General features: G+C 55.0%; 7 protein-coding genes across 7 annotated transcripts; 1 reads left to right on the top strand and 6 right to left on the bottom strand.

Moving 5' to 3' along the window:
• Positions 1 to 241: 241 nt before the first annotated feature.
• B0H18DRAFT_1123164 (uncharacterized protein) lies at positions 242 to 1,570 on the bottom strand (the record flags this gene model as incomplete). The annotated part of the gene is made up of 7 exons (XM_048034648.1): positions 242 to 505; positions 568 to 747; positions 798 to 882; positions 936 to 973; positions 1,024 to 1,305; positions 1,368 to 1,387; positions 1,447 to 1,570. The coding sequence occupies 7 exons, from the start codon at positions 1,568 to 1,570 to the stop codon at positions 242 to 244; spliced, it is 993 nt and encodes a 330-aa protein (XP_047888786.1).
• Positions 1,571 to 2,342: 772 nt separating this feature from the next.
• Positions 2,343 to 5,658, top strand: B0H18DRAFT_1086874 (uncharacterized protein; the record flags this gene model as incomplete). Its single annotated transcript, XM_048032103.1, has 6 exons — positions 2,343 to 2,410; positions 2,510 to 3,690; positions 3,744 to 3,903; positions 3,958 to 4,754; positions 4,794 to 4,920; positions 4,977 to 5,658. 6 exons carry the CDS (start codon positions 2,343 to 2,345, stop codon positions 5,656 to 5,658), a joined length of 3,015 nt encoding a protein of 1,004 aa, XP_047888785.1.
• A 1,158-nt stretch (positions 5,659 to 6,816) lies between these two features.
• Positions 6,817 to 7,744, bottom strand: B0H18DRAFT_883045 (uncharacterized protein; the record flags this gene model as incomplete). Its single annotated transcript, XM_048040948.1, has 8 exons — positions 6,817 to 6,952; positions 7,007 to 7,045; positions 7,084 to 7,145; positions 7,204 to 7,255; positions 7,363 to 7,387; positions 7,439 to 7,483; positions 7,546 to 7,563; positions 7,678 to 7,744. The coding sequence occupies 8 exons, from the start codon at positions 7,742 to 7,744 to the stop codon at positions 6,817 to 6,819; spliced, it is 444 nt and encodes a 147-aa protein (XP_047888784.1).
• Positions 7,745 to 7,968: 224 nt separating this feature from the next.
• B0H18DRAFT_680318 (uncharacterized protein) lies at positions 7,969 to 9,592 on the bottom strand. The gene is made up of 5 exons (XM_048039133.1): positions 9,317 to 9,592; positions 8,976 to 9,257; positions 8,883 to 8,920; positions 8,513 to 8,828; positions 7,969 to 8,461 (listed from the first exon to the last, which is right to left on the bottom strand). Exons 1-5 carry the CDS (start codon positions 9,542 to 9,544, stop codon positions 8,180 to 8,182), a joined length of 1,146 nt encoding a protein of 381 aa, XP_047888783.1. The 5' UTR covers positions 9,545 to 9,592; the 3' UTR covers positions 7,969 to 8,179.
• Positions 9,593 to 9,973: 381 nt separating this feature from the next.
• Positions 9,974 to 11,592, bottom strand: B0H18DRAFT_912905 (kinase-like domain-containing protein). Its single transcript, XM_048041566.1, has 5 exons — positions 11,274 to 11,592; positions 10,934 to 11,215; positions 10,846 to 10,878; positions 10,473 to 10,793; positions 9,974 to 10,422 (listed from the first exon to the last, which is right to left on the bottom strand). The coding sequence occupies exons 1-5, from the start codon at positions 11,502 to 11,504 to the stop codon at positions 10,150 to 10,152; spliced, it is 1,140 nt and encodes a 379-aa protein (XP_047888782.1). The 5' UTR covers positions 11,505 to 11,592; the 3' UTR covers positions 9,974 to 10,149.
• A 1,077-nt stretch (positions 11,593 to 12,669) lies between these two features.
• Positions 12,670 to 14,034, bottom strand: B0H18DRAFT_1032100 (uncharacterized protein; the record flags this gene model as incomplete). Its single annotated transcript, XM_048030096.1, has 6 exons — positions 13,792 to 14,034; positions 13,460 to 13,741; positions 13,368 to 13,405; positions 13,156 to 13,318; positions 13,004 to 13,126; positions 12,670 to 12,952 (listed from the first exon to the last, which is right to left on the bottom strand). Exons 1-6 carry the CDS (start codon positions 14,014 to 14,016, stop codon positions 12,671 to 12,673), a joined length of 1,113 nt encoding a protein of 370 aa, XP_047888781.1. The 5' UTR covers positions 14,017 to 14,034.
• A 116-nt stretch (positions 14,035 to 14,150) lies between these two features.
• On the bottom strand, positions 14,151 to 19,925 carry B0H18DRAFT_1214275 (uncharacterized protein). Its single transcript, XM_048036570.1, has 6 exons — positions 19,501 to 19,925; positions 19,264 to 19,453; positions 18,598 to 19,210; positions 16,329 to 18,547; positions 14,855 to 16,277; positions 14,151 to 14,805 (listed from the first exon to the last, which is right to left on the bottom strand). The coding sequence occupies exons 1-6, from the start codon at positions 19,729 to 19,731 to the stop codon at positions 14,439 to 14,441; spliced, it is 5,043 nt and encodes a 1,680-aa protein (XP_047888780.1). The 5' UTR covers positions 19,732 to 19,925; the 3' UTR covers positions 14,151 to 14,438.
• Between the last annotated feature and the right edge of the window lie 88 nt (positions 19,926 to 20,013).

Here is a 20,013-nt window from a genome sequence, read left to right as displayed (position 1 = left end):
GTAAGGATGTATGTGCATGCTCGATGTTATGTACATGTAATGTTAAGAGCCTCATGCTTCACTGCGTGGGATCCAAAGTTTCTAAGGTTGCGTGTGGAGACGTCGCAAATCTACAGGGGGTTCGATGTCTTGAATGACCAAATCTATGCACAGGCCGCTATCATGAACGTCGACACAATGCTGGATCCGCGCCGCCCGAACTCCATTGCAATGTAGGTTACAATGCATCCTATACATCGAGTCAATGCCAGACACCCTGATGCCCTCCGAGCAATTGTCGGCCAACATCACTTGCGGTGACCATCAACGAATATGCATCACAGACGACTTCTGTAAGTAGTGGGTCTGTGCGCGGCTTTAGTCTCCATCGTCGCGTCCAGAATGTCAAGCTATCACGGATGGACTGCCATTGTGCTAGCGCTTGCTGTGCACTTGGCCTTGACGCAGGATCAGGCTGTGTCATGGACTTCACCAGGGGGGTCAAGAAGTTGAAGTTCAGATACTTCTAGTGGCGACGTGTGAGCAAATCCCTTCCGAGTCGCCACATGAGACGCCGCTGCGACGTACTTTTTGGAATTCGTTGCGCAACATGTTTCCTATAATGAAGACGTCGACCTTGAACGGGTCATACGGGACATCCTCGGACAGCTCTGGCACCTCCTGGTCTCGGCCGACAACACCAACCACTACCCTCGATTCGGCGTCTGGAGGGAAGTAGGTAGACAGGCCGAAATCGACGTAGTAGTACTTCACTGTGACAGATCTTCGAGAGACGTAGGGTGCCCATCCTTGCCCACCAGGAAGACATATCTCCTTGATGGGATGAAAGCCTTGGGATACATCGCGCTCGCGTCCATCATGGTGTTCTTGTATTCGCAGTCCCTTGAAAGCCAATGCATGAGGCGGGAATCAATGCATGACATAGTTCCGCATACCTATGTGCGACACCGTGTTCGCGTAGAAACACAAGTCCCTATGTGAGCATTTAATATGAATGTGTTGTGCGCCACCGCGAGTACAAACCTCCAGAACCTGGTTTGCGAAGTCGACGAATTCCTCGCCCGTCTCCATTGGAGGTCTATCGATGAGGCGCAGAAATGGCATGACCATGTAGGAGATAGCAGCGTCGTCGTTGTCTTGGAACATATTAAGAATGGGTACACAGTGGTTTCGAGGCTCCGTCGAAAGAGGTTCGGAAGAGAGCATTGATGCTATCTGGGACTCTGTGTCTCCTGTCCTCACTCGCTTGATATACACGAGCTTTCCATCTGACATCCGCGTGGCATCTATGAGGTGCTCGCGATGCTGAACAATCCAGAATCGCTCAATACTGAGGCTAGCTCCATAGCATTGTTCGATGTACGTACGGGTAGTGGCCATATGTCTTCTGTTGATAATGGATGCTCCCCAGACGTGAATCACGACGGCACCCAACCCGGGCGGTACCTTGGTCGTAGCATGTAGCCGCGCGAGGCGAGGAAAGGTTGCCGATCCCTCCAACGTTCTTCGTCATATCTGAGTTGTGCGTGCACAGCTGCTGGTCTGTCTGGTACGCAGTGTGATTCGGCATGGCTGTTTGGAATGGCTGTAGGTGATGTAGACATACGGAGGGAACTGGGCGCGGGATAGTGATGGTCTGTTCAGACTGAGACGATCTGAGCATATCGTCCAATGTCTGGGCATTCAAGTTGTGCATACATAAACAAACATGGACCCACAATAACTGTGCACAAAGCTGTGTATGGTCGTCCTCGAGGCCTGCCAGTGCAACTAGAGGGTACAGCACTGTGGGCATCTGTATTGTTGTACTTCGCCTTGCGTTCTCACCGTGCGGTTGCATTCCGCGTACGGTTCGCTATATACAGCATATTGATTAAATGCCATGTCATCGACGACATAGCATCCTTGGGCTTGGCACGAAGCGATGCGGTTCAGTCATGCGTCACCTGCATAGACAGCATGAGGATCCTAGGTATGGTTGGATCTTCCCGCAGTTTGTAGACGTCACACTGTTAAAAACAGATCAATTGAATCTCCCATGGCGACGACGCCGATGTGAAGATCAGGATGTCTCGCTACTCCTCTGGACGAGAGGAGGGTAAAGCTGGGCTCCTTGACTGAAGTACTGACCTGCCAGTGCAGCCGGCGTTACGTTGTGAGTGCCTTGTTTAATGGAGCAGGCACGTGTGGTGGCGGAAGCAGTGGCGGGTGCGTCGGCCGTGGCATTGGCAGCGGGCGCCCCGCCAGACAGGGACAAGGCAGCTGGTGACGACTTCCGCTCCCCTCGCCCCCATGCTCTCCCTCCCTCCCCAGCACAGACCGTCCACCACCAGTCGCCCGCGATGAGTACCGCGTTGCAGCCAGCGCCGAGCGCCGGTTACGCGCTCGCTGCCGGCTCGGACCAGAGCGAGTACGGCGGGAACAAAAGCGCAGGCGAGTCTAGCTTCTTGCCGCTTTCCAGGGCCTTCCTCGTGCTCATCTAATGACCCCCCGCAGTGGTCCATCTCAGGCCACAGGTCATCAGACGCGACACAGACAACATCCTATCCTACTACCAGTCCGAACATGCTGGCCGGACGTACTTGGCCTCTGATGCAAGTACAGCTGATCTCGTCCCACCTCCATCAGCTATGAGAACAGGCTCTGGTTCTTCGTCTGAATACTCCTCGGATTCTCGAGAGCGCCCATCAGATGCGAGTTCTAGTCAATCGCACGAAGCACGACACGATTCCATTAGCACCATTAGCACGGAAGGTGGACATAGAAGAAGGCCGAGTGTGCCATCGGAGGGCGGTGCGGACAGGCGACGACTCGCGATCGTTGAGTTGGACGATTCTCTTCCCGCTTCTCTCACTCGCAAACGTAGCCAGGCCTCGAGAGACAATCACAATGCGGACCTGTCGGCGACGACGACCATTTCCTCGCGGCGCGGCATGTATGTCGAGGGCCTTGCGCTTGTTGCCCCACCCGACGCCTCGCCGCGAGCGTATACCGATCTCACGCCTCCCTCCACTGCTCCTTTGTCCACCGAGCGCCCCCCACCCTCTGCTCTCCGACCTCCTATTGTCCACCAACGCTCACAGTCCGACATTACCACCGCGACCCCAAGGTCTCGCCACCAGCATAAATCCTCTCGTGACATCGGCATTGTCGGTGCCGTCCCATCGACGGCGGAGTCCATCGAACGGCCGGTGACCGTCGGCAGCCAGCAATCGGCGCTCAAACTGCCCATTTTCCAGACGCCCACCGACTCGCGTTCGCCGACGCCGGGCAGCAGCGCCAGGACGCCCGACCCGTCCGAGTCGAGCATGCTCAGCCCACAGGGACCCTATAGCGCGGGATCAAGCGCGTTGACGACGCCGGACCACGACCGACACGATCAGGAGGCGCTGACGCCTGCCATCGGCGAGTCAAAGGAAATTGGGCAGCCCGTCGTGGGCCCTGTCATTGTCAACACGTCGGAGGCGCTGCGGCATGGGTTGCAGAACAGGCAAGTGCAGTCAAGCGTGTCTAGTCCGGGTGACGTGTTCGCATCGCGCCAGTCGCAGACGTCGCCGTTCTCGGTGGTGAGCACGTCGCGCTCTGCGTCTCCGTATGTCCACTATGACCCTGGCACACACTCGCGTGCTGGTCCTATGCCAGCACCACCACACCCTTTGTATGACGTCGACCCTCGATCAGGAGCGCTTAGTCCTGCGCCGCCCCCGCGACCACCACGCACGTATACGCCGCTCCCCCATCAGCTCAGCGTGACCCGCAGGCTCTACGGGATGCGTTGCAGCTGCCGCAGTCGGTATCGGCGGTGTTGGCGTCCAAGGTGCCCTCGCAATCCCCGAAGCGAAACGATTCCGAGTTGACGGAAGATTCGGTGTATTCTCAGGAGGAGAGGGAGCCGGGCGCTGGGTGAGTGACATGTTTCTGCATGTTTCAGCAATGTGTAACGCGTTGTATCCCCAGCCCGTCGCGATCACTGTCAAAACGGTCCATGCACGTCAGGGAAGGCGCACACCCGCCGTCGACCGTAACTAACACGCCACCGACGTCCGCTGAGGAAGTGCCAGAGACAAAGAGCGATGACGTCCGGCATGTGGAGGCTATCAAAGCACCGCCGGTCTCGTTCACCTTACATGACGACGCAAGGAGTGCAGAGTCCGTTTCATCCTCCTCGCAAGAACCCTCTCTCCACCCAGCCAGGTCTCGCAAGGACCTCCGAAGAGAGAGCAGCTGGGTAAGCATGGCCCAAGAGAGAGTCCAGCGTGCACTCTCCCCCGGCCGTGTCTCGAACATCTCGCGTTCGCCCTCTACCTCACCCTCCATGTTCTCGCCGACCCCGCCGCCGAAGAGCATCCACGGCTCGCTCGAGGACGTGTTGCACGCGCCCGGTGCCGGGCATAACCCGCTCAAGGGCGCGCTGACGAACTTGAAGCGCTTCTCTGCGCTGCCGCGCACGCCTTCATTGACTTCGGCGCGGGCAAAGAGCCCGACTCCAAGCCCACAAGCGAGTCCAAGACACTCAGAGTCGAGGGACGCGCCATTGCCTGTGCCTCCTGTCCCACTTCCGGTGAAGCCGAAGGTGGTGCGGCCGAGGATTAAGGCGGCGTGGCCGGAGGCGATGGCGTGTCGGGATGTGATGGCGAAGAGGAACCCGCTCGAGCGCTCAATTGGATACGCACATAAGATCAACGAGTTGGCGTTGTATGACTGCGGGTTGACGGAGTGGGTCCAACTGCGACAGTTCTCTGGTGAGCATGCACGTGCGCTGTCGTTCAGCGCTGTGACTGACGAGTCTGCAGCGACGGGCACCAGGGCGGGGTCCTCCAGCAAAGTGAGACTCATGGTGACACCGGCAACACCTGCGTCCCGAGCGTTCGTCCCACAGCCACGACATACGTCCCGGGGCTCTGAGGCATCTGGGATGACGTTCCCGACGCGGCCGGACGCATACAGTGCGACTGATCTGACAACACGCGCAATAGACATCCTCCCACCAACAGCCTCCCCCCTCCAGCCCTTCCCTATCCATCACTTGCACAAGCGCAACAAACGCGCAGCCCCATTCGTTCTTCTACCATGATGCCATCACCGTCTAGATCGCTTCTGCCTTTGCCGGGCAACAAGTCCTCTGGGGGGTTCTTCTCGTCTATCGGGCGCAAGGCGAGTGTGAGGAAAGACAGACCAGTCTTACCCCCCAATCCTCCTGGGCGCGTGCTATCTAAACGCAATACCGCCACACCCACACCCACACCTCTCGTACAGGTCGCTTCCTCGCCCAACGTACCAGGTGGTCCACGAGCCGCCCCAGGGCGCGTACGTCGGTCACAGACGTTCTCAGCGATATCGGGCCCACCTCCCCAACCGAATGCTTCGACTATGCCTACGAGTAACAGCCATCCGCAACGGCAGAGCACGATGCGGCGCCCGTCGCTCTTCGCTCGTGCGAAGAACCACGGGCAGAGCAATGCGCAGGCGGGCGCTGTGGTCGCCCAGCCTGCGCTGCCGGACCCAGAGTTCGACCACCAGGTGGACAAGCTGGCGGACTTGCTGCCGCACGCTGATAGAGGGGTTCTTGCTGGGTACTTGCGGCGAGCGGGCCAGGACATCCTCGCCATCGGGCAATACCTCGAAGATGAGAAGAACGGCACGCTGCGACGCGACTGACATAGATGCTTGCACGTTACATTTGATTGATCGCGGTGGTTTGCACACCACTTTATATGTGTTGGCCCGAGCGGCCGGTTGTACCGAGTATTATCTGGCGAACTGCTTTGCGATACGGGACATGGTTCGACGTATGAGGTTACATTACGCTATTGTGTATCTATACCCTTCGTACTTTGTACACGTACACTTCTCGTTGCTTGAACAGACCAATACGGATGCGCACATCACAGGGATGTGTTTACAGAATTTAAACGGTGCCTCATCATGTCGACTGGGCAGGCTTGAAACCCCCGGAGCGCCTTGCAGAAGACTGGCCGAAGACTTCTCGGACATTGGTTAGTCCTCCGACGTTCAGTACGACGGGCTTACCTCTTTGCATCGAGCGGGAGCTGCTGCGAGCTTGCGGAGCCTGCCAGGTGCGCAGGTTGTTCGCTGGGCGGCCAGAAGATCGACCGGCGCTTCCGAGCAAATTCTCAACGTCGGTCGTACTGTCCGGAGTGCCCGTCGATCTAAAGGAACGGTCTGCCGCCATCGCACCTGCGGCGAAGGGCTGCCGTTGAGGCTGATGGCGTTGCTGCGCTGCTCCTGGCTGTCGCCACGTCGAACCTGGCTGAATGCCCGATGCGCCCGTTGTGCGGTTGACGATGGGCGTGCGCTGGATCTGCATATAATAAGGGCTTGTGAAGGAACCCTCCAGACCGTAGAGTGGCTACTGACACCGTGCGCTTCCATATCTCCCACCACAGCACCGACGTCAACACCACCACGTCTGAGCTTGTTGGCCTGGTCGTTCAACACCTGACGTTCAGCGAGGTGACCGCCGTTGGCTGTACCGGGGACTGCGTTCTCTCCGCCGACGACGTTAGGGCCAAGCAGAGCCTTGCGCTTGATCTTGTCGTACTGGGCCTGGTGTCACACGGATATCAGCGACGGGTTGTATAGACTCAGGCTCTCAAGGCAGGGCTGTGTCACCTTGAGCTTCTGGTACTCCTTATCTCTTTCCTTCAGAGAATCTTGTATACCTGAGACCTTGCGCCGTTCCAGTTCCAGATCTCGCTCGAGCTCTGCGGATAGTCAGCCCGTCTTTCGCCCAAGGACACTTGTCGCACGTATTACCAGCGGTTTTGTTATTCAGCAGGTTGATCTCCCCATTTGCTATGTCATTTTCGTCGGCTCAGTTCGCGGAATGTAACATATACTCGAACTACCTTCTCTGACCACGTTATCCAGCTGTTTCTGTAACTGCGCGTTCTTCTCGTTGACATTACGATAGACGGCATGTTGAAATGATCTTTGCAGATTCGGGACCATTCAGTCAAAGATAGCACACAAGAGAAGCACGTACGCTTCCTGGTGTACTTGGTACTGCCAAAACGACATCGCCCTGCCGCAGGGTGTCAGGCGGAGCAATGATGCTAGCACTTGGCGAGATACCTGCTACAAATCTCCAAGATTATGGTTGGGTTCAGCCCAGACAAGACAGACTAGACAAACATATTCTGTCAAGTCGTCGATCTATGCGCATATATGCAGGGTCCTGACCGTTTTGTAGTCGTTCGATGGGTGCAATGAACAGACCTGCGACCGAGCTAGTCTTTTACGCGTGTACAAAGCCCATGTTACGTGCATGACGCACCACAACGTCGTCTCTGCGAAGCCGCGCTCAGCTCTCGTTCTCCCTTGTAAGATGTGAGCACTCACGGTTCTGTTAATGAGGTCTCGCACGCTATACGGGGTCATGAATGGCGTTGGCGAGCTTTATGGGGCGTGAACATACCGGGACATAGTCTTGAAGCATTGAATAGCTCATTGGCGCAGTCCACTATGATCCCGCCCGCTTCGTCCTCAGAATGCTTCGCGCATACATGAGGGACTCGCACGAACCGCAGAAGATATGTGAACCTTATCAGCCATTAGACACCGCATTGAAACTGCGCACAGTCCTTGAGAGAGATCGTACATGTAGTCTGGGTGCGGTTCAGCGTGTTATGGCCCAGAAAACATGGTAGACAAGACTCACGACCACTGCCTTCTCTGCCAACGCCTTCCTACATGTCAGCCTGTTGCACTTTAGGTTATCCATGTTTCTACGCCAAGTCCCCCCTCAGATGTATTAGAATGTATAGAAGGGGTATAAAGACAACAACTAACGCGCGTATGTCGTACGCTCACGTTGTGAAGATTGGTGAACTTGAAAGGGCGTCGTGTGTAATAGGCGCTCGCTGTGCGCGTCGAAGACGCGGTGTCACGTGGGCGTGTCAGTGGCGCTCACGCCCTGACACGCCGCTTACTGGCCGCAGCCTCGAGACGGTCGTCCGATTCTCAAATCCTCCCCTACCTAGCATTGCTTGGTCATTTTCATTAGATGATCATTCGCCTGAAACCACTCTGTCGATGCAGTAAGTGACTGCGCTGCAACCGGCGGACACATACACTCAGGAAGTTAAAGCTCAAATGCCGTTGCCGTTGACGGGCGCGACTGCGAGTCGGAGCGTGCAGGAATATCAACACCCCTGCATCACGAACGTACAAAACAGATAGCTCCTATGAGTACAAAGGTTCCCATGGTGAAGTTACGGAAGAAGAAGGAGATCCTGGCTAACGCATACAAGTCATAGAACACCGTCTCTTGCCATGGCTCTCTGCGAGGCCGCAGCCTCCACCTAGTCTTGACGGCGAACAAGGTTTCACGGATGGCAAGCCATCGCTGGCGAGCCTCCTTAGCATTGGGTCTCGCGACCGCATCATGTTGTATCATGGCCTCGAACAAAGGCACGAGAAAGTCGACGTTCGAGTATTGCTGCGATAAGGTTCGTCAGTTCAGCACCGTCGATGAAGTAGCTCAACTCACCTCGAAGAACATGTGACGAAACAGGTTTCCGACGATGAAGATATCGACCGCGAATGGATCATAGGGCACCTCATCAGAAAGCTCTGGCACTTCTTGGTCCCTTCCGAGCACGCCCAGCACCAGCTTCGAGGGGGCGTCGGGATGGATGTGTACGGATAGGCCATAGTCCACGAAGTAGTACCTCATAGGTACGGAAGTTCGTGGAAGAGGGCGGGCAATCGTTCTAGCGTCTGGGAGAAAGACATCGTTGATGGGGTGAGATCCTTGCGGGTACATCGCTGACGCGTCCATCATCAGGTTCTTATATGTGCAGTCGCTGGTAGACTCCCGTGAGTTGAAGTTCAGGCCGTAGAAGTATATTCGCCCATACCGGTGGGCTACTCCACATTCATGCATGAATATCAATCCCTGCCACGGTTGATCAGCAAAGATGAAGGTACGCATGCGCAGGGGTATCACAAACCTCCAGAATCTGGTCAATAAATTCGACAACTTCCTCGACAAGGTCCAGTGCTGGGCGATCAATGAGTCGCAAAAACGGCATGACCATGTAAGAAACATCCGGGTCTTCGACATCCTCAAAAAGATCGAGGACTGGAACACTGTGGTTTCGCGGGTCTCGACAGATACCATCAGAAGACAGCATAGTCGCTATCTGGCTTTCGTTGTCGTTTGTCTTCACTCTCTTGATATACACCATTGTGCCGCTTGATATACGTTTGGCATCGATCAAGTGCTCACGTAGCTATGATGCATCTAAAGTCAGCATTGTCATGATGTGGCGGAAAGATGAACATCAGATACGGGGGCTCGGATGGCATCCTCACACCATATGGCACTCTCTTTGTTCACCCTCCACGAAGGGATCCAGTCAGGTTGGTATCTAGGGCGTAGCATGTATCCTCGAGATTCCAGGAACTGTTGACGATCCCTCCAGCGGCATTCCCATTCGTTGAGCCGTGCAAAGGTATCATCTGTGAGTGGCTGAGTGGGACGAGCAGGTAATTCCTCGGCAGCTGGTCCAGGATTCATGAGGACGTAGTGAGAAGGGGGAGTGTAATCAGGCGACTCCGTGATTTTGCATCCTCACGGACCTTGTAAAGAAGAACAAAAGGTGCTGTTCTCCCAGCGTCACACGAGCGGGCCGCTGGCAGAGGACCTACGCAGACCCACAAACGTCGAATCCAGGTTACGTCGTCGCGCAACAGTGTTCAGACTACAGAGATCTTGTTCGTTCTCGTAGGGAGCCATTGCGCCGCGATATGCTGCGGGGTCGAAGCCTGTAATTGAGAAATCAGGTGTTCCGTGTCGGAGACATCATGATATGGGCGTTTCCAGCAAAACTCCTTTTGAGCAGCCTCTGAGTCTGAAGAGAGTGTTCAGGACAACTCTGATCGACTTCGTGAGCTCACAGTGATAGGAGACCATTTAGGCGATACTACAACGTACAGTCAGGAGAAGGCCCCCCTCCAGTCTGATTATTGTGGACCGAGATACAAGGAACTACAGAGTGCGCCCAAGTTATACAATCTCGCTGTGAGCATGCATGACAAGCTTGTCTTCTGCACGTCACATTTCAGCAAAGCGGAACAGATCAGGAACAATACCGTACAGAGCCTACTAGGCGACCCCCAAGGTTACGTTACCATATAACAGCAGACGAGTACAATAAGCGCAACTGTCGGTAAAGTGAACCTACTAACACAATATAAGGAAGCAATCTCATATATGAACGTCTCTGGCCATGGTTCCTGACGCGGTCGCAGCCTCCATCTCCTGTGTATAGTAAGCAGTCCGGGCCGAATTGCGAGCCATTGCTTGCGGGCCTCTTCCGCGTTAGGTCGGCGAACAGGATCAATCTCTACCATGGACTCGAATAATGGTAACAGGAAGTTTACGTTCGAGTATTGCTTATGATAAGGTCAGTTCTATAGTGATGGATACACATACATGTACTTACATCGTAGAACATGCGGCGCAGCAGATTCCCAATTATGAACACATCAACCTTGAATGGATCGTATGGGACTTCGTCTGAGAGCTCTGGTACGTCTTGATCCCTGCCTAGGGTACCGAGGACTAGTCCGGATCGTCCGTCAGGCGGGACATGAACAGATAGGCCGTAGTCGACGAAGTAGTACCTCACAGGGACTGAGGTTCGCGGTAGGGGACGAGCAGGTGTTACTGCGTCCGGGAGAAAGAGATCGTGTACGGGATGGACCCCACGCGGATACATAGCGGAGGCGTCCATCATGATGTTCTTGTATGTGCAATCACTATGATAGTATTAGTGTATGGAGACCGAGTAGATAGCACTCAGTTACCTACCGTTGTGCTACACCCTGTCCGTGCATGAAAACCAAACCCTGCGAACAACGGTCGTGAAGCGATATTGAAGGTCATAATATATGCATGACACACCTCGAGGATTTGGTCCACAAAGTCGCACACTTCTTCGACAGCGTTCATCGCAGGTCTATCAATGAGTCGCAAAAACGGCATAATCATATATGATGTGCCCGGGTCTTCGTCATCTTGGAAGAGATCCAGGATTGGTACGCAGTGATTGCTCGGATCACGTCGAATAGCTTCGGAGCATAGCAGCGTTGCTATCCAGCTTTCATTATCCCCCGTCTGAACTCTCTTGATGTACACTGGTGTGTCATCAGACACTCGCCGTGCATCTATGAGATGCTCTCGCAACTGGTAAGTATGCGGCACGGTCAATGACCAGACATAGTAGAGGCATGTCAAGACGTACAGGAGCCTCGATAGCATCCTCGCAATCCCTGAATTTTTGCTTCGTCAATCTCCACGAAGGGATCCATTCGGGATGGTACCGAGATCGTAGCATGTATCCACGAGATTGTAGGTAAGGCTGTCGATCCCTCCAGCGACGCTCCCAGTCACTCAGAGTCGCAAATACTTGGTCTCTGGCGCGCCACCGCTCATCTCCAGCGACATGGCTTGCTTTGGATGCGTGCCTGAGCATTGGGACTTCAAGACAGTGTCAATTTGTGGACTTGACAGGAAGGTCGAATCGAGGAGTGAGTGTACGTTCCCGTCGTTATCAATAGCATTGCAGCATGACTACATAGTATCAGGCCGGCATCAGCGACGAGTCGGTAGTCACGTCGACGAAGCCATCACGTGATGAGAAGAGCGGACCCACGCGGACCCACAGTACTACTTAAGTAACAGGTAATTCAGGGTAATTCCTATCCCTTAACATGTTATTCATGGCACCGTCGTCACCGTCTTTACAGACTAAGTGTACTACAGTACTCCGTTTATCTGCAACACTCGCTGGCATCCGAGTGATCCAGGATGTGATTGTTGCTTCATTGAAGAACGGCGACTCTACGCCGCCGGACTGTGAAATCTACAGGCTGAGGGCCCAGGCTATGAGCCCGATCAAATCCGAAATTCGTGTCACTAGAACAGTAATGTCGAGCTGAGATCACCGCCATTGTAATCAAGTATAGAAATTAGACTGACAAAGCGACGGCGGCCACTAGGTCCGACTCATTCGAGTGCGTGTGCACACTGCACTGGCAAGGTACCAGGCCTAGTTATTTGGACAAGGTATGGCGCTTGAAGCTCTTGAAGGATATCATTCTCTCTTGTCATGGCCAGCCGGCTTTCTCACACCGTATGACAAGGAGCTTTATGCAATTTACGCCGCATGTCAGAGCACAATGACCGGTGCCGTCGCATGCGTACAAGGGCTTGTTTTCACCACTGGCATGGGATCAGGATACACAAACTAAATACCACTACTCAAGAAAACTTCCCGCCAGACAGAGGCGTCGATGCAGTACCACTGGTGCGTGAGGACTCCAGGTGGCAAGTGCATGGGGCTCTCTACGAGGTGCATCAAACCTATGCAGCACCCTGTCGATGTCACGACAACGCGTTCGTTGTATGTGAGACCTGAATTCAGGCAGAGCGGTCCGTCAGTGCAGCGCAACCTCAGTTCTCTCGACATGCCATATCCTAGCCAGCAGGATGGAAATGGCCTGAACATGTACTAAAATGCCCAGTATAATGATACACAACCTTGAAACCGTGACGCAAGCGTACTCTGCACAACACAGGCAGCGCTGTAGTGCGGACTCGGAGTCTGGTATATAGTAAGATGTATGTGCTAAGATCCGATTACACTATGCCATGATAAATCACCACAACCAGTATACATGTCGCAACAAGATATCCGCGGAAGAAATATGCAGTGCTAATCGAGGCGTATGTTTCGTACATTACAGTCTCTTGCCAGGGCTCGCGCCGAGGTCGCAGTCTCCACCTCCGCGTAAAGGGAGACACCATAGCACGGATAGCGAGCCACCGTTGGTGAGCAGCTACAGCATCAGGCCGGGCAAGAGGGTCACTCTTGACCATTGGCTCAAACAGAGCCACGAGGAAATCGACGTTCGACAAACGCTGTAATACCTCATGTCAGGTCTGCGACGCCAGCACATCAGCTGTACTTACATCGTGGAACATGCGGCGGAACAAGTTGCCCACTATGAAGATGTCCACCTTGAAGGGGTCGTATGGGACATCACCTGAGAGCTCTGGCACTTCTTGATCTCTACCATCGGAACCGACGGCTACCTTGCGGTGGACGTCGGGGGGATGTGGACCGATAGCCCGTAATCTATGTAGTAGTACCTCACAGGTACAGAGGTCCGCGGGCGAGGCCGAGCCATGGTTTTTGCATTTGGTAGGAAGGATTCGTTGATAGGATGGAACCCTCGTGGGTACATGGCGGCTGCATCCATCATAAGATTTTTATACGTGCAATCACTGGTCGTCGAAATGAGCGTAAAGCAGATGAGAAGGGAACAGAGCAGACCGATGTGCCACCCCTTGTTCATGCATAAACACAAGTCCCTGTGGTGCATAAGTTAGAGCCGCGCTGACGGCAGAAACACGTGCGGCACAGACCTCCAAAGTTTGATCAATGAACTCGACGACCTCTTCGACAAGGTCAAGCTGAGGGCTATCTATGAGTCGTAAGAATGGCATAACCATATATGAGATTCCTGGGTCTTCATCGTCTTGAAAGAGGTCGAGAACTGGCACACTATGGTTCCGGGGATCCTGTCGGAGACGTTCAGATGAAAGCATGGTGGTGATACGGCTTTCGTTGTCCCCGGCCTTCACTCTTTTGATGTAGACAAGCATATCGTCGGACATACGCCTCGCGTCTATCAGGTTTTCGCGCAACTGGTAATTGGTATGAGCGCCGGTATCCACGAGACTGTCTGAACACATACCGGTGCGCTCAAGGCGTCCTCGCACCAAATGATGCTCTGGTTGTTTGTTCTCCACGAGGGAACCCAGTCAGGATGATAGCGAGGTCGTAGCATGTAGCCGCGCGATTGTAAGAAGCGCTGCCGGTCTCTCCAGGGAGCCTCCCATACACCAAGGATCGCGACAGCGTCATTATTTGGGATCGTTGAGGGTGGCAGTGAAGTACACTGGTCATTGGATGAAGCCATGAGCAAGTGCACGGTCCACTGGCAGGCGTACGAGAGGACAACAATAGATAGAGCAAGAGTCGGGGAAGATCTGTTCACAGCTGTTTCTCAGTGTGTAGCAAGACAATAAGAGTGCGACTAATGCGGCAATCGTTCATCGCCATTGCTTAAGCGGACCAACAGTGGACCCACAAATACCATAATCGGTAAGCTGAGGCTCGCACTAACCTTTGTCGACGTTGCTCTTGAGCCTGAATACATACACCTGCTGAGGACCAGGTGTAGCCGCCTGCTGGCCAGAAAATGAAAACTGTGGACACGGTATACTCGAAGCACAACACAACGTCAGATTACAATCCAGCGGTCCGTACCTTACGATATGTAGTCCTATGCGGGAGAGGGAGGAGACAAGTAGCAATAGATCAACAAACAAACAACAAAAACTACGGTCTCCAAGCGGGTTGCCGCGCAGGGGTGTTGGACATAGGGGCCCCGGGCCGTGTCACCTTCGACGGAGTGTCTGGTCGTGAGGTCATCTCTGCTCGTCGGAGGAATTGGAGAGGAGTGAGGGGCGAGCCTGGCGAGGACGTGGTCTTGATCGACTTTGGACTAGCGCCACTCGGCGATGACAGGGAGAAGGACGGGATGAACGGCTCGTTAGGCTCGGGCGTCTTTGGCGGGTTCGGAGGAGTCATGAGGATTGCGGCTTGCGAAAGGCTCGTGGAATTGATCCACTTCTCCTCCCGCGAGCCTAGACGCGGAGATTCTGGAAGGAATCGGAATGCATCAGCGAAGTGATCCTTGATGAATCTGCGAGGGCTGTCAGTCAGAGCGCCACTAGATTCAGTCTACCACGTACTTCGAAAGTTCTGACCATCCACCACCTACTCGAACCATGACAGTCTGCGAGCGAAGAATCCTACAGAAACAAAGCTTGGGGTCTTGATCACCTATCCAATATTTACCACTTTGATCTTTCCATGTATCTGCAATAAGTTCGACGGTGATGTTTACAGGCAACCGGTTGACGACTTCTCCAACTGCGACATCCAACTTGTTTTTGGGGTTCGCGATATATGGCTTCTTTACAATCGCAGGTCCTTTATTACGCGGCGGCGATCTCGGCAGAGAAGGGAATGATTGCCTCGGTGCACGTGCCCAAGACGATCGAGAGGTTGAAGATTGAGAGAGGTGCGACCCTGGGCGCGATACGGATAGGGATGAGATATCTGAAAAGGCAGGCGATGCGGTCCGCGGTGTGCTAGGTGTATGTCCCGTTTGGGCGCGCGGACGAGATGGTGTGAGGTGAGGTTGTCTCAGAGGCGTCTTGACGGCGGTGTTCGAAGCGGTGCTATTTGTCCTCTGACGGGAAGCAAATGTCGAGCCAAATAGCGTCGAAGATGTGCCCGTTGGTCCCGATACCGACCGGCTTGCAGAAGCGGTGGGTGGCTTGCTCATGGAACGTGCATGTCCGCCTGTAGACGACCCAGAGGTTGAGCGACGTGCGCCCAGAGACGGCGGGGCAAGGAACCCATTCGCGGATCCGATTGAAAGCTTCCCGTACCTCGACGCCTTCTTGGCAGGGATAGATGCAGTGCTGGTACCTGATGCTCTGCTGCTACGACCAGAACTCATGACGCTACCAGGTCTCGACTTCGTGCCACTGACGCGGTCATTGCCCATGGCCTCCAGTTCGCTCCAAGTTTGCAAGATGCGATCGCGCTCGGGTATAGCACGCGGATCACCAGCGACTGCAGCGTACGAAGCCTCCATTTGAGCAACCAGTCCTCTAGTGAATGCCAACCGGGCATTGAGTTGCTCCTCGGGAGTAGAAGAGGCATCCGATAAATGTCGAGACGATAACATCCCAAGAGGCGGAGATGGGTAGCTGTCAATGTGTTCCAACAGATCGCTCAACGCATCGTCGCAACCCCGTAATGAGAGTGCGAGGTCAGCGAGCCCATGAACAGTTCGCATCATCGCAGAAGAAGCTTCGACCTCGCTCAGCAGAGACTGCAACTCTGCTCTGACCTGTGGTCCATCGGTTCCGGTACAGGTAAGAAGTTGGGCTTCGGCCGCTACGGCCGTGAAAGACTGATCCATCTCCCGTCGAAGATCATCACTCGGGAGCGACAGGTCTGATGAGTGCGAACTAGGTCTTGCAACCTCATTGATGTGTATGGACCGTAATCTTTTCCTGAGAGCCAGAATTCGTTCATGCAACTCAGAAGAGCCGGATAGAACAAGCCCCCCGGGCGGCTGAGCGACGACACTGAAGATATCTGAGGAAGAGTGAATGAGGATAGTCGCAATCACTCAACAACAGTCCGTACCTGGTTCATGCTCATCTCGGGCAATTGAAGACTCCATATCGGATTCAGCCACAGGTTCAAGATGGCGTTCTGTGGCGCGCTCCCCGCTACCACCAGGGTTGTCTGTCTCTGTCGCCTCTGACGTTGCTTGAGATTCTGAGATTGCGCCAGCAGAAACCGAAGGGGCTTGCACATCATCAGAGGAACCGTGTTTCTCTCCAGCATGCGACTCCAGTTCAGCCTCTGCGGCCAACTTCTCTTGCTCTGCCGCAGCCGCCAATGCTCGTTCCTCCTCAAGACGACGCTGCTCCGCCAGTATCGCCCGTTGCGCGTCTTGCGCCTGGGTGATCTTTGTCCGGAGGTCCGCGACGCTCTCCTTCCAGGCCGCGTGTTGGCTCTCAACGTCATCCAATGCGCGTTGCCGGCCATGTACGATGCCATCGCGAAGTCCGGACTCAGAGCTGTCCGGCATCGTCTGCAGGCGATGGAGCAGACCACGGACCGGAGAGAAAGAACGTGAGATGTCCATGCCATCACTTTCGGTCAGGCGGTCAACCTCGTCCACCAACTCATCGAGGCGTTCCAGACTCGACACATTAGAAGGATCTGCGAGGGACTGCTTGATGGATGCGACTGATTCAGCGACTCGACGGATGTTGATGAGTATAGTAGTGGTCGCGACGTCGACGGCCTTGGCAGTCTTGACCAGCTGGAAATGCTCGGACCTCTGTTCCAGATGCTTCGCCGCACCGGACAGTAGCATACTGTAGCCATTGGAGTCCGCTCGGACAGCACTGTTCATCGAAGCGGGATCAACCGGGAGGCCATACGAGCCGACTCGCCTGACGGCCTCGAGGTCGAAGCCATTGATGAGGGGCAGATGTATCTGCGAGGGCGATTGTCCTGTCTTCGGTGCGTAGTCCTCGCCTACAAATGAAATGCGACGAGGCAAAGCATGGTTGAACGTGCGAACCGCGTCTTGACAGCGTTTGAGCTCGCTCGACAGACCACCCTCTGTAAGGAGCAACTCGTCGCCCACCAGGGTACCTGAGAGAACGTCTTCGATACCTCGGTCGAAGCGTACCTTCAGGTCCTCCATCTGGACCTGCAGCGACTGGGCTTCGTCACGAATGCCACCCATTTCAGTAGACTGGTTCCGCACAGCATCCCAGAACCTGGCAGATCTTCGCAGGTTGTCTAGGACGTCCCCCAAAGCGGTTGAGCATTGCAGGAGATGGTCTGCTAGAGGTGCACAAACGGAGGGTGTCACCGCCGTGATAGGATCAAACACTTCTTGCTTAAGCTGCGCTTGCATGCGATCCACTCTCGCCAACACAGAACCAGGCGAGATGGTCAAAGGGGGCAAAGCGGTGCGCGGGCTCTCCGGGGTGGGTGGCGCTTCGCTCGTCCGCAACTGCTGCCGCCACATCTGCTTGTCAATAGCGGCAGAGACGTTACGCCGTAGGTCCTCTGACTCCGCGAAGGCTTGCTTCATCGATGTCCACATTCGCCTCGAGGTGTCTAACGCGATCGCCCGGGCCGTGACCTCCTCGCGCATACGCATCGCCGCTCGTTGGGCAGTTGAGAGACGATCAATCTCCGCGGCGGAGTGGATCTTGAACTGAGGATCGACACCAGCATGGTCCAGATGCAAAAGAGCGGCACGGGCATTTGGTAATAGGCTGGTGGCCTCCGAGTCGGCTCGTTGCAACTCCTGCATGATGGAGGGTAGCGAGGCCAGAAAGACTGCATGCCGCGATTCGTCGAGACATGCTTCCGTGCTCAGATCAGGAGGGCTGCCGTCGCCGTGATCTGTGGGAACACCTGTCTGCAGGCGCTCGAGGATGGACTCGTACTGCGCAGACAGACCCGACGCGGTTTTGCAAGCTGCCTCTACACGTTTGACAGCCTCCAGGGTTGCATGGTACTCCCTCGCGAGAGCTTCCGCCTTCTTGACTTGCTCCATGGCGGCTGTCAGCTCGGAGGAGAGGACGCTGATAGTTGCATCGGTTGCATCAGGCTGGTCAGGAAAGAGGGGATGAATCGGTCGGGGAAACAGCGAGGACGCTGAAGAAGGATTCTCGCGCGACTGCAGTCGGTTGACAATGGTCACCGCACGGGATGAGAAGGCAACATCCTGGCGCGAGGAAGGATGTCCCAATCTGGCGACCTCGAGCTCTTCCAGCAGGGTCTGAGCAGCGACCTTGTCTTTAATGGTCTCCACGTACAGCTCGTCAGCCCTTGTCGGATTGTTAGTTCAGCGTCAAAAGGAAGAGATGCGTAAACTTACTTCTTCCACTGCATGACGACACCCATGACGAATTTGCCAACGTCCTCCATTGTGTTGATGCCCTCGTCCTCAAGCTTGTCCTGTTCATCGAGCAGCTCATCTGGGACCGGCTTGCGGCTGTGGTCAATCAGTTTGTCGAGTGTCTTGCCCGCGCCAGCAATCTTAGTGTGTTTGAGCGAGGAAACGCGGCTCACGAACTGAGCTGCGTCACGGGAGAGCATTTCCGCTAGCTTGAAGCGCGTGCTGCGAGAGAACCCAGGAGACACGAGGCTGGACGACGCATCGGATGCCATGGACGCGATAGAGACGACAGAGTTTCTCCGTCTCGGTGTCGAATCTGGTGTCACTTCATCCTCAGCAGCAGGTGCATCGTATACAGACGGTGACCACCGTGCACGCGTCTTGAGGAACTCGCGAATGTCAGAGAGGACCTTGCGAAGTTCGGTCCAGGCGCCAATACGACGCTCTTCCCATGTCAGGCGAATCCCCAGCAAGTCTAAGTGATCGGAACGGTCTCGCAGTAGATGGAGCAACTTGTCGAATTCGTAGATAGTCGTCAGTGTGAGTTCAATGAGGTCCGTGTCCGCCGGGGACAGGTTGCGCTGGGCAGCGGCTAAGGTATAATGTGTTCGTATAGGATGGCGTCTCCAGAGTATGTTTGCGTACCTTTCGTGAACTTCTTCAGCTTCTTCAGCTCACCAGAATCAAAAATCTCGGTGTCCTTTTCTATCCTGTCATGCTCCGTCAACCACTCTTCGAGCTGAGCACGGGTAGCAAGCCCTGGGACTTCCGCAGCAGACGCGCGCACGGCATCCAGTCCCGCAAAGACCTCAATGGGCGGAAGGCTCTCCAGGAACTGTGCAGCGGTCAGCAAGGCCCAGTGCAATAGACTACACCCCGGACCTTGATCTTCTCCTCTATCCAGACTTTTCTCTCGCTGAAAGCCTGCAGTTCGATGACTTCGTGCCATTCCAAGGCTTGCTCATCCTCCGTCGCTTCCGACGCCGGCTTAGGCTGCGGGGAAGCTGTCGTTTCCGCGGACGCAGTGTCTGGCGAATTCGCGGTACCGTCTACATTCAAGGTGCCACTGATCATGCCCTCCAACACCGCGGAGGGAGAGAAGTCCTCAGACATGGCTTTGAGCCGAGCTAAACACCGGGGGTATTGCTTCTAGAAGGTAGTTCTCGCTGTGATCGTGAAGGGCGTGAAGGCATATAGGGATGCGGGGTTGCAGCAGGGTATGTATTAAAAGAGTGGGCTGTTGCAACGAGGCATGGGTGGGCGGAGAGTGGGCTTCCAGCGGCGGCTGTGTGGTGTGAGGGTGTAATGAGGCTCAGGAAGAGCAGTTGCGTTGTGCCCGCGAAAGCGCGCGCTCACCGCGCGTCTCACGAGGTCTAACGCCGCGAGGCTCAGCTG

Source organism: Fomitopsis serialis (assembly GCF_022376445.1).
Source record: "Fomitopsis serialis strain Sig1Antser10 chromosome Unknown B0H18scaffold_92, whole genome shotgun sequence".
Taxonomy (NCBI): domain Eukaryota; kingdom Fungi; phylum Basidiomycota; class Agaricomycetes; order Polyporales; family Fomitopsidaceae; genus Fomitopsis; species Fomitopsis serialis.
The sequence above is the reverse complement of the archived record's forward strand: the minus strand, read 5'-3'. Positions and strand labels throughout refer to the sequence as shown.

Excerpts from the sequence above, each read along its gene's own strand:
- B0H18DRAFT_680318 (XM_048039133.1), bottom strand. The coding sequence starts at position 9,544 with ATGAATCCTGGACCAGCTGCCGAGGAATTACCTGCTCGTCCCACTCAG. Across the intron at positions 9,258-9,316 it reads AGGATGCCATCCGAGCCCCC|CTACGTGAGCACTTGATCGA; the intron begins GTATCTGATGTT and ends GATGCATCATAG. Across the intron at positions 8,829-8,882 it reads GAATGTGGAGTAGCCCACCG|CGACTGCACATATAAGAACC; the intron begins GTATGGGCGAAT and ends GGAGTCTACCAG.
- B0H18DRAFT_912905 (XM_048041566.1), bottom strand. The coding sequence starts at position 11,504 with ATGCTCAGGCACGCATCCAAAGCAAGCCATGTCGCTGGAGATGAGCGG. Across the intron at positions 10,879-10,933 it reads TTGTGGACCAAATCCTCGAG|GGTTTGGTTTTCATGCACGG; the intron begins GTGTGTCATGCA and ends CGTTGTTCGCAG. Across the intron at positions 10,423-10,472 it reads TGCGCCGCATGTTCTACGAT|CAATACTCGAACGTAAACTT; the intron begins GTAAGTACATGT and ends CCTTATCATAAG.
- B0H18DRAFT_1214275 (XM_048036570.1), bottom strand. The coding sequence starts at position 19,731 with ATGTCTGAGGACTTCTCTCCCTCCGCGGTGTTGGAGGGCATGATCAGT. Across the intron at positions 18,548-18,597 it reads GTCGTCATGCAGTGGAAGAA|GGCTGACGAGCTGTACGTGG; the intron begins GTAAGTTTACGC and ends CAATCCGACAAG. Across the intron at positions 16,278-16,328 it reads CCGAGATGAGCATGAACCAG|ATATCTTCAGTGTCGTCGCT; the intron begins GTACGGACTGTT and ends ACTCTTCCTCAG.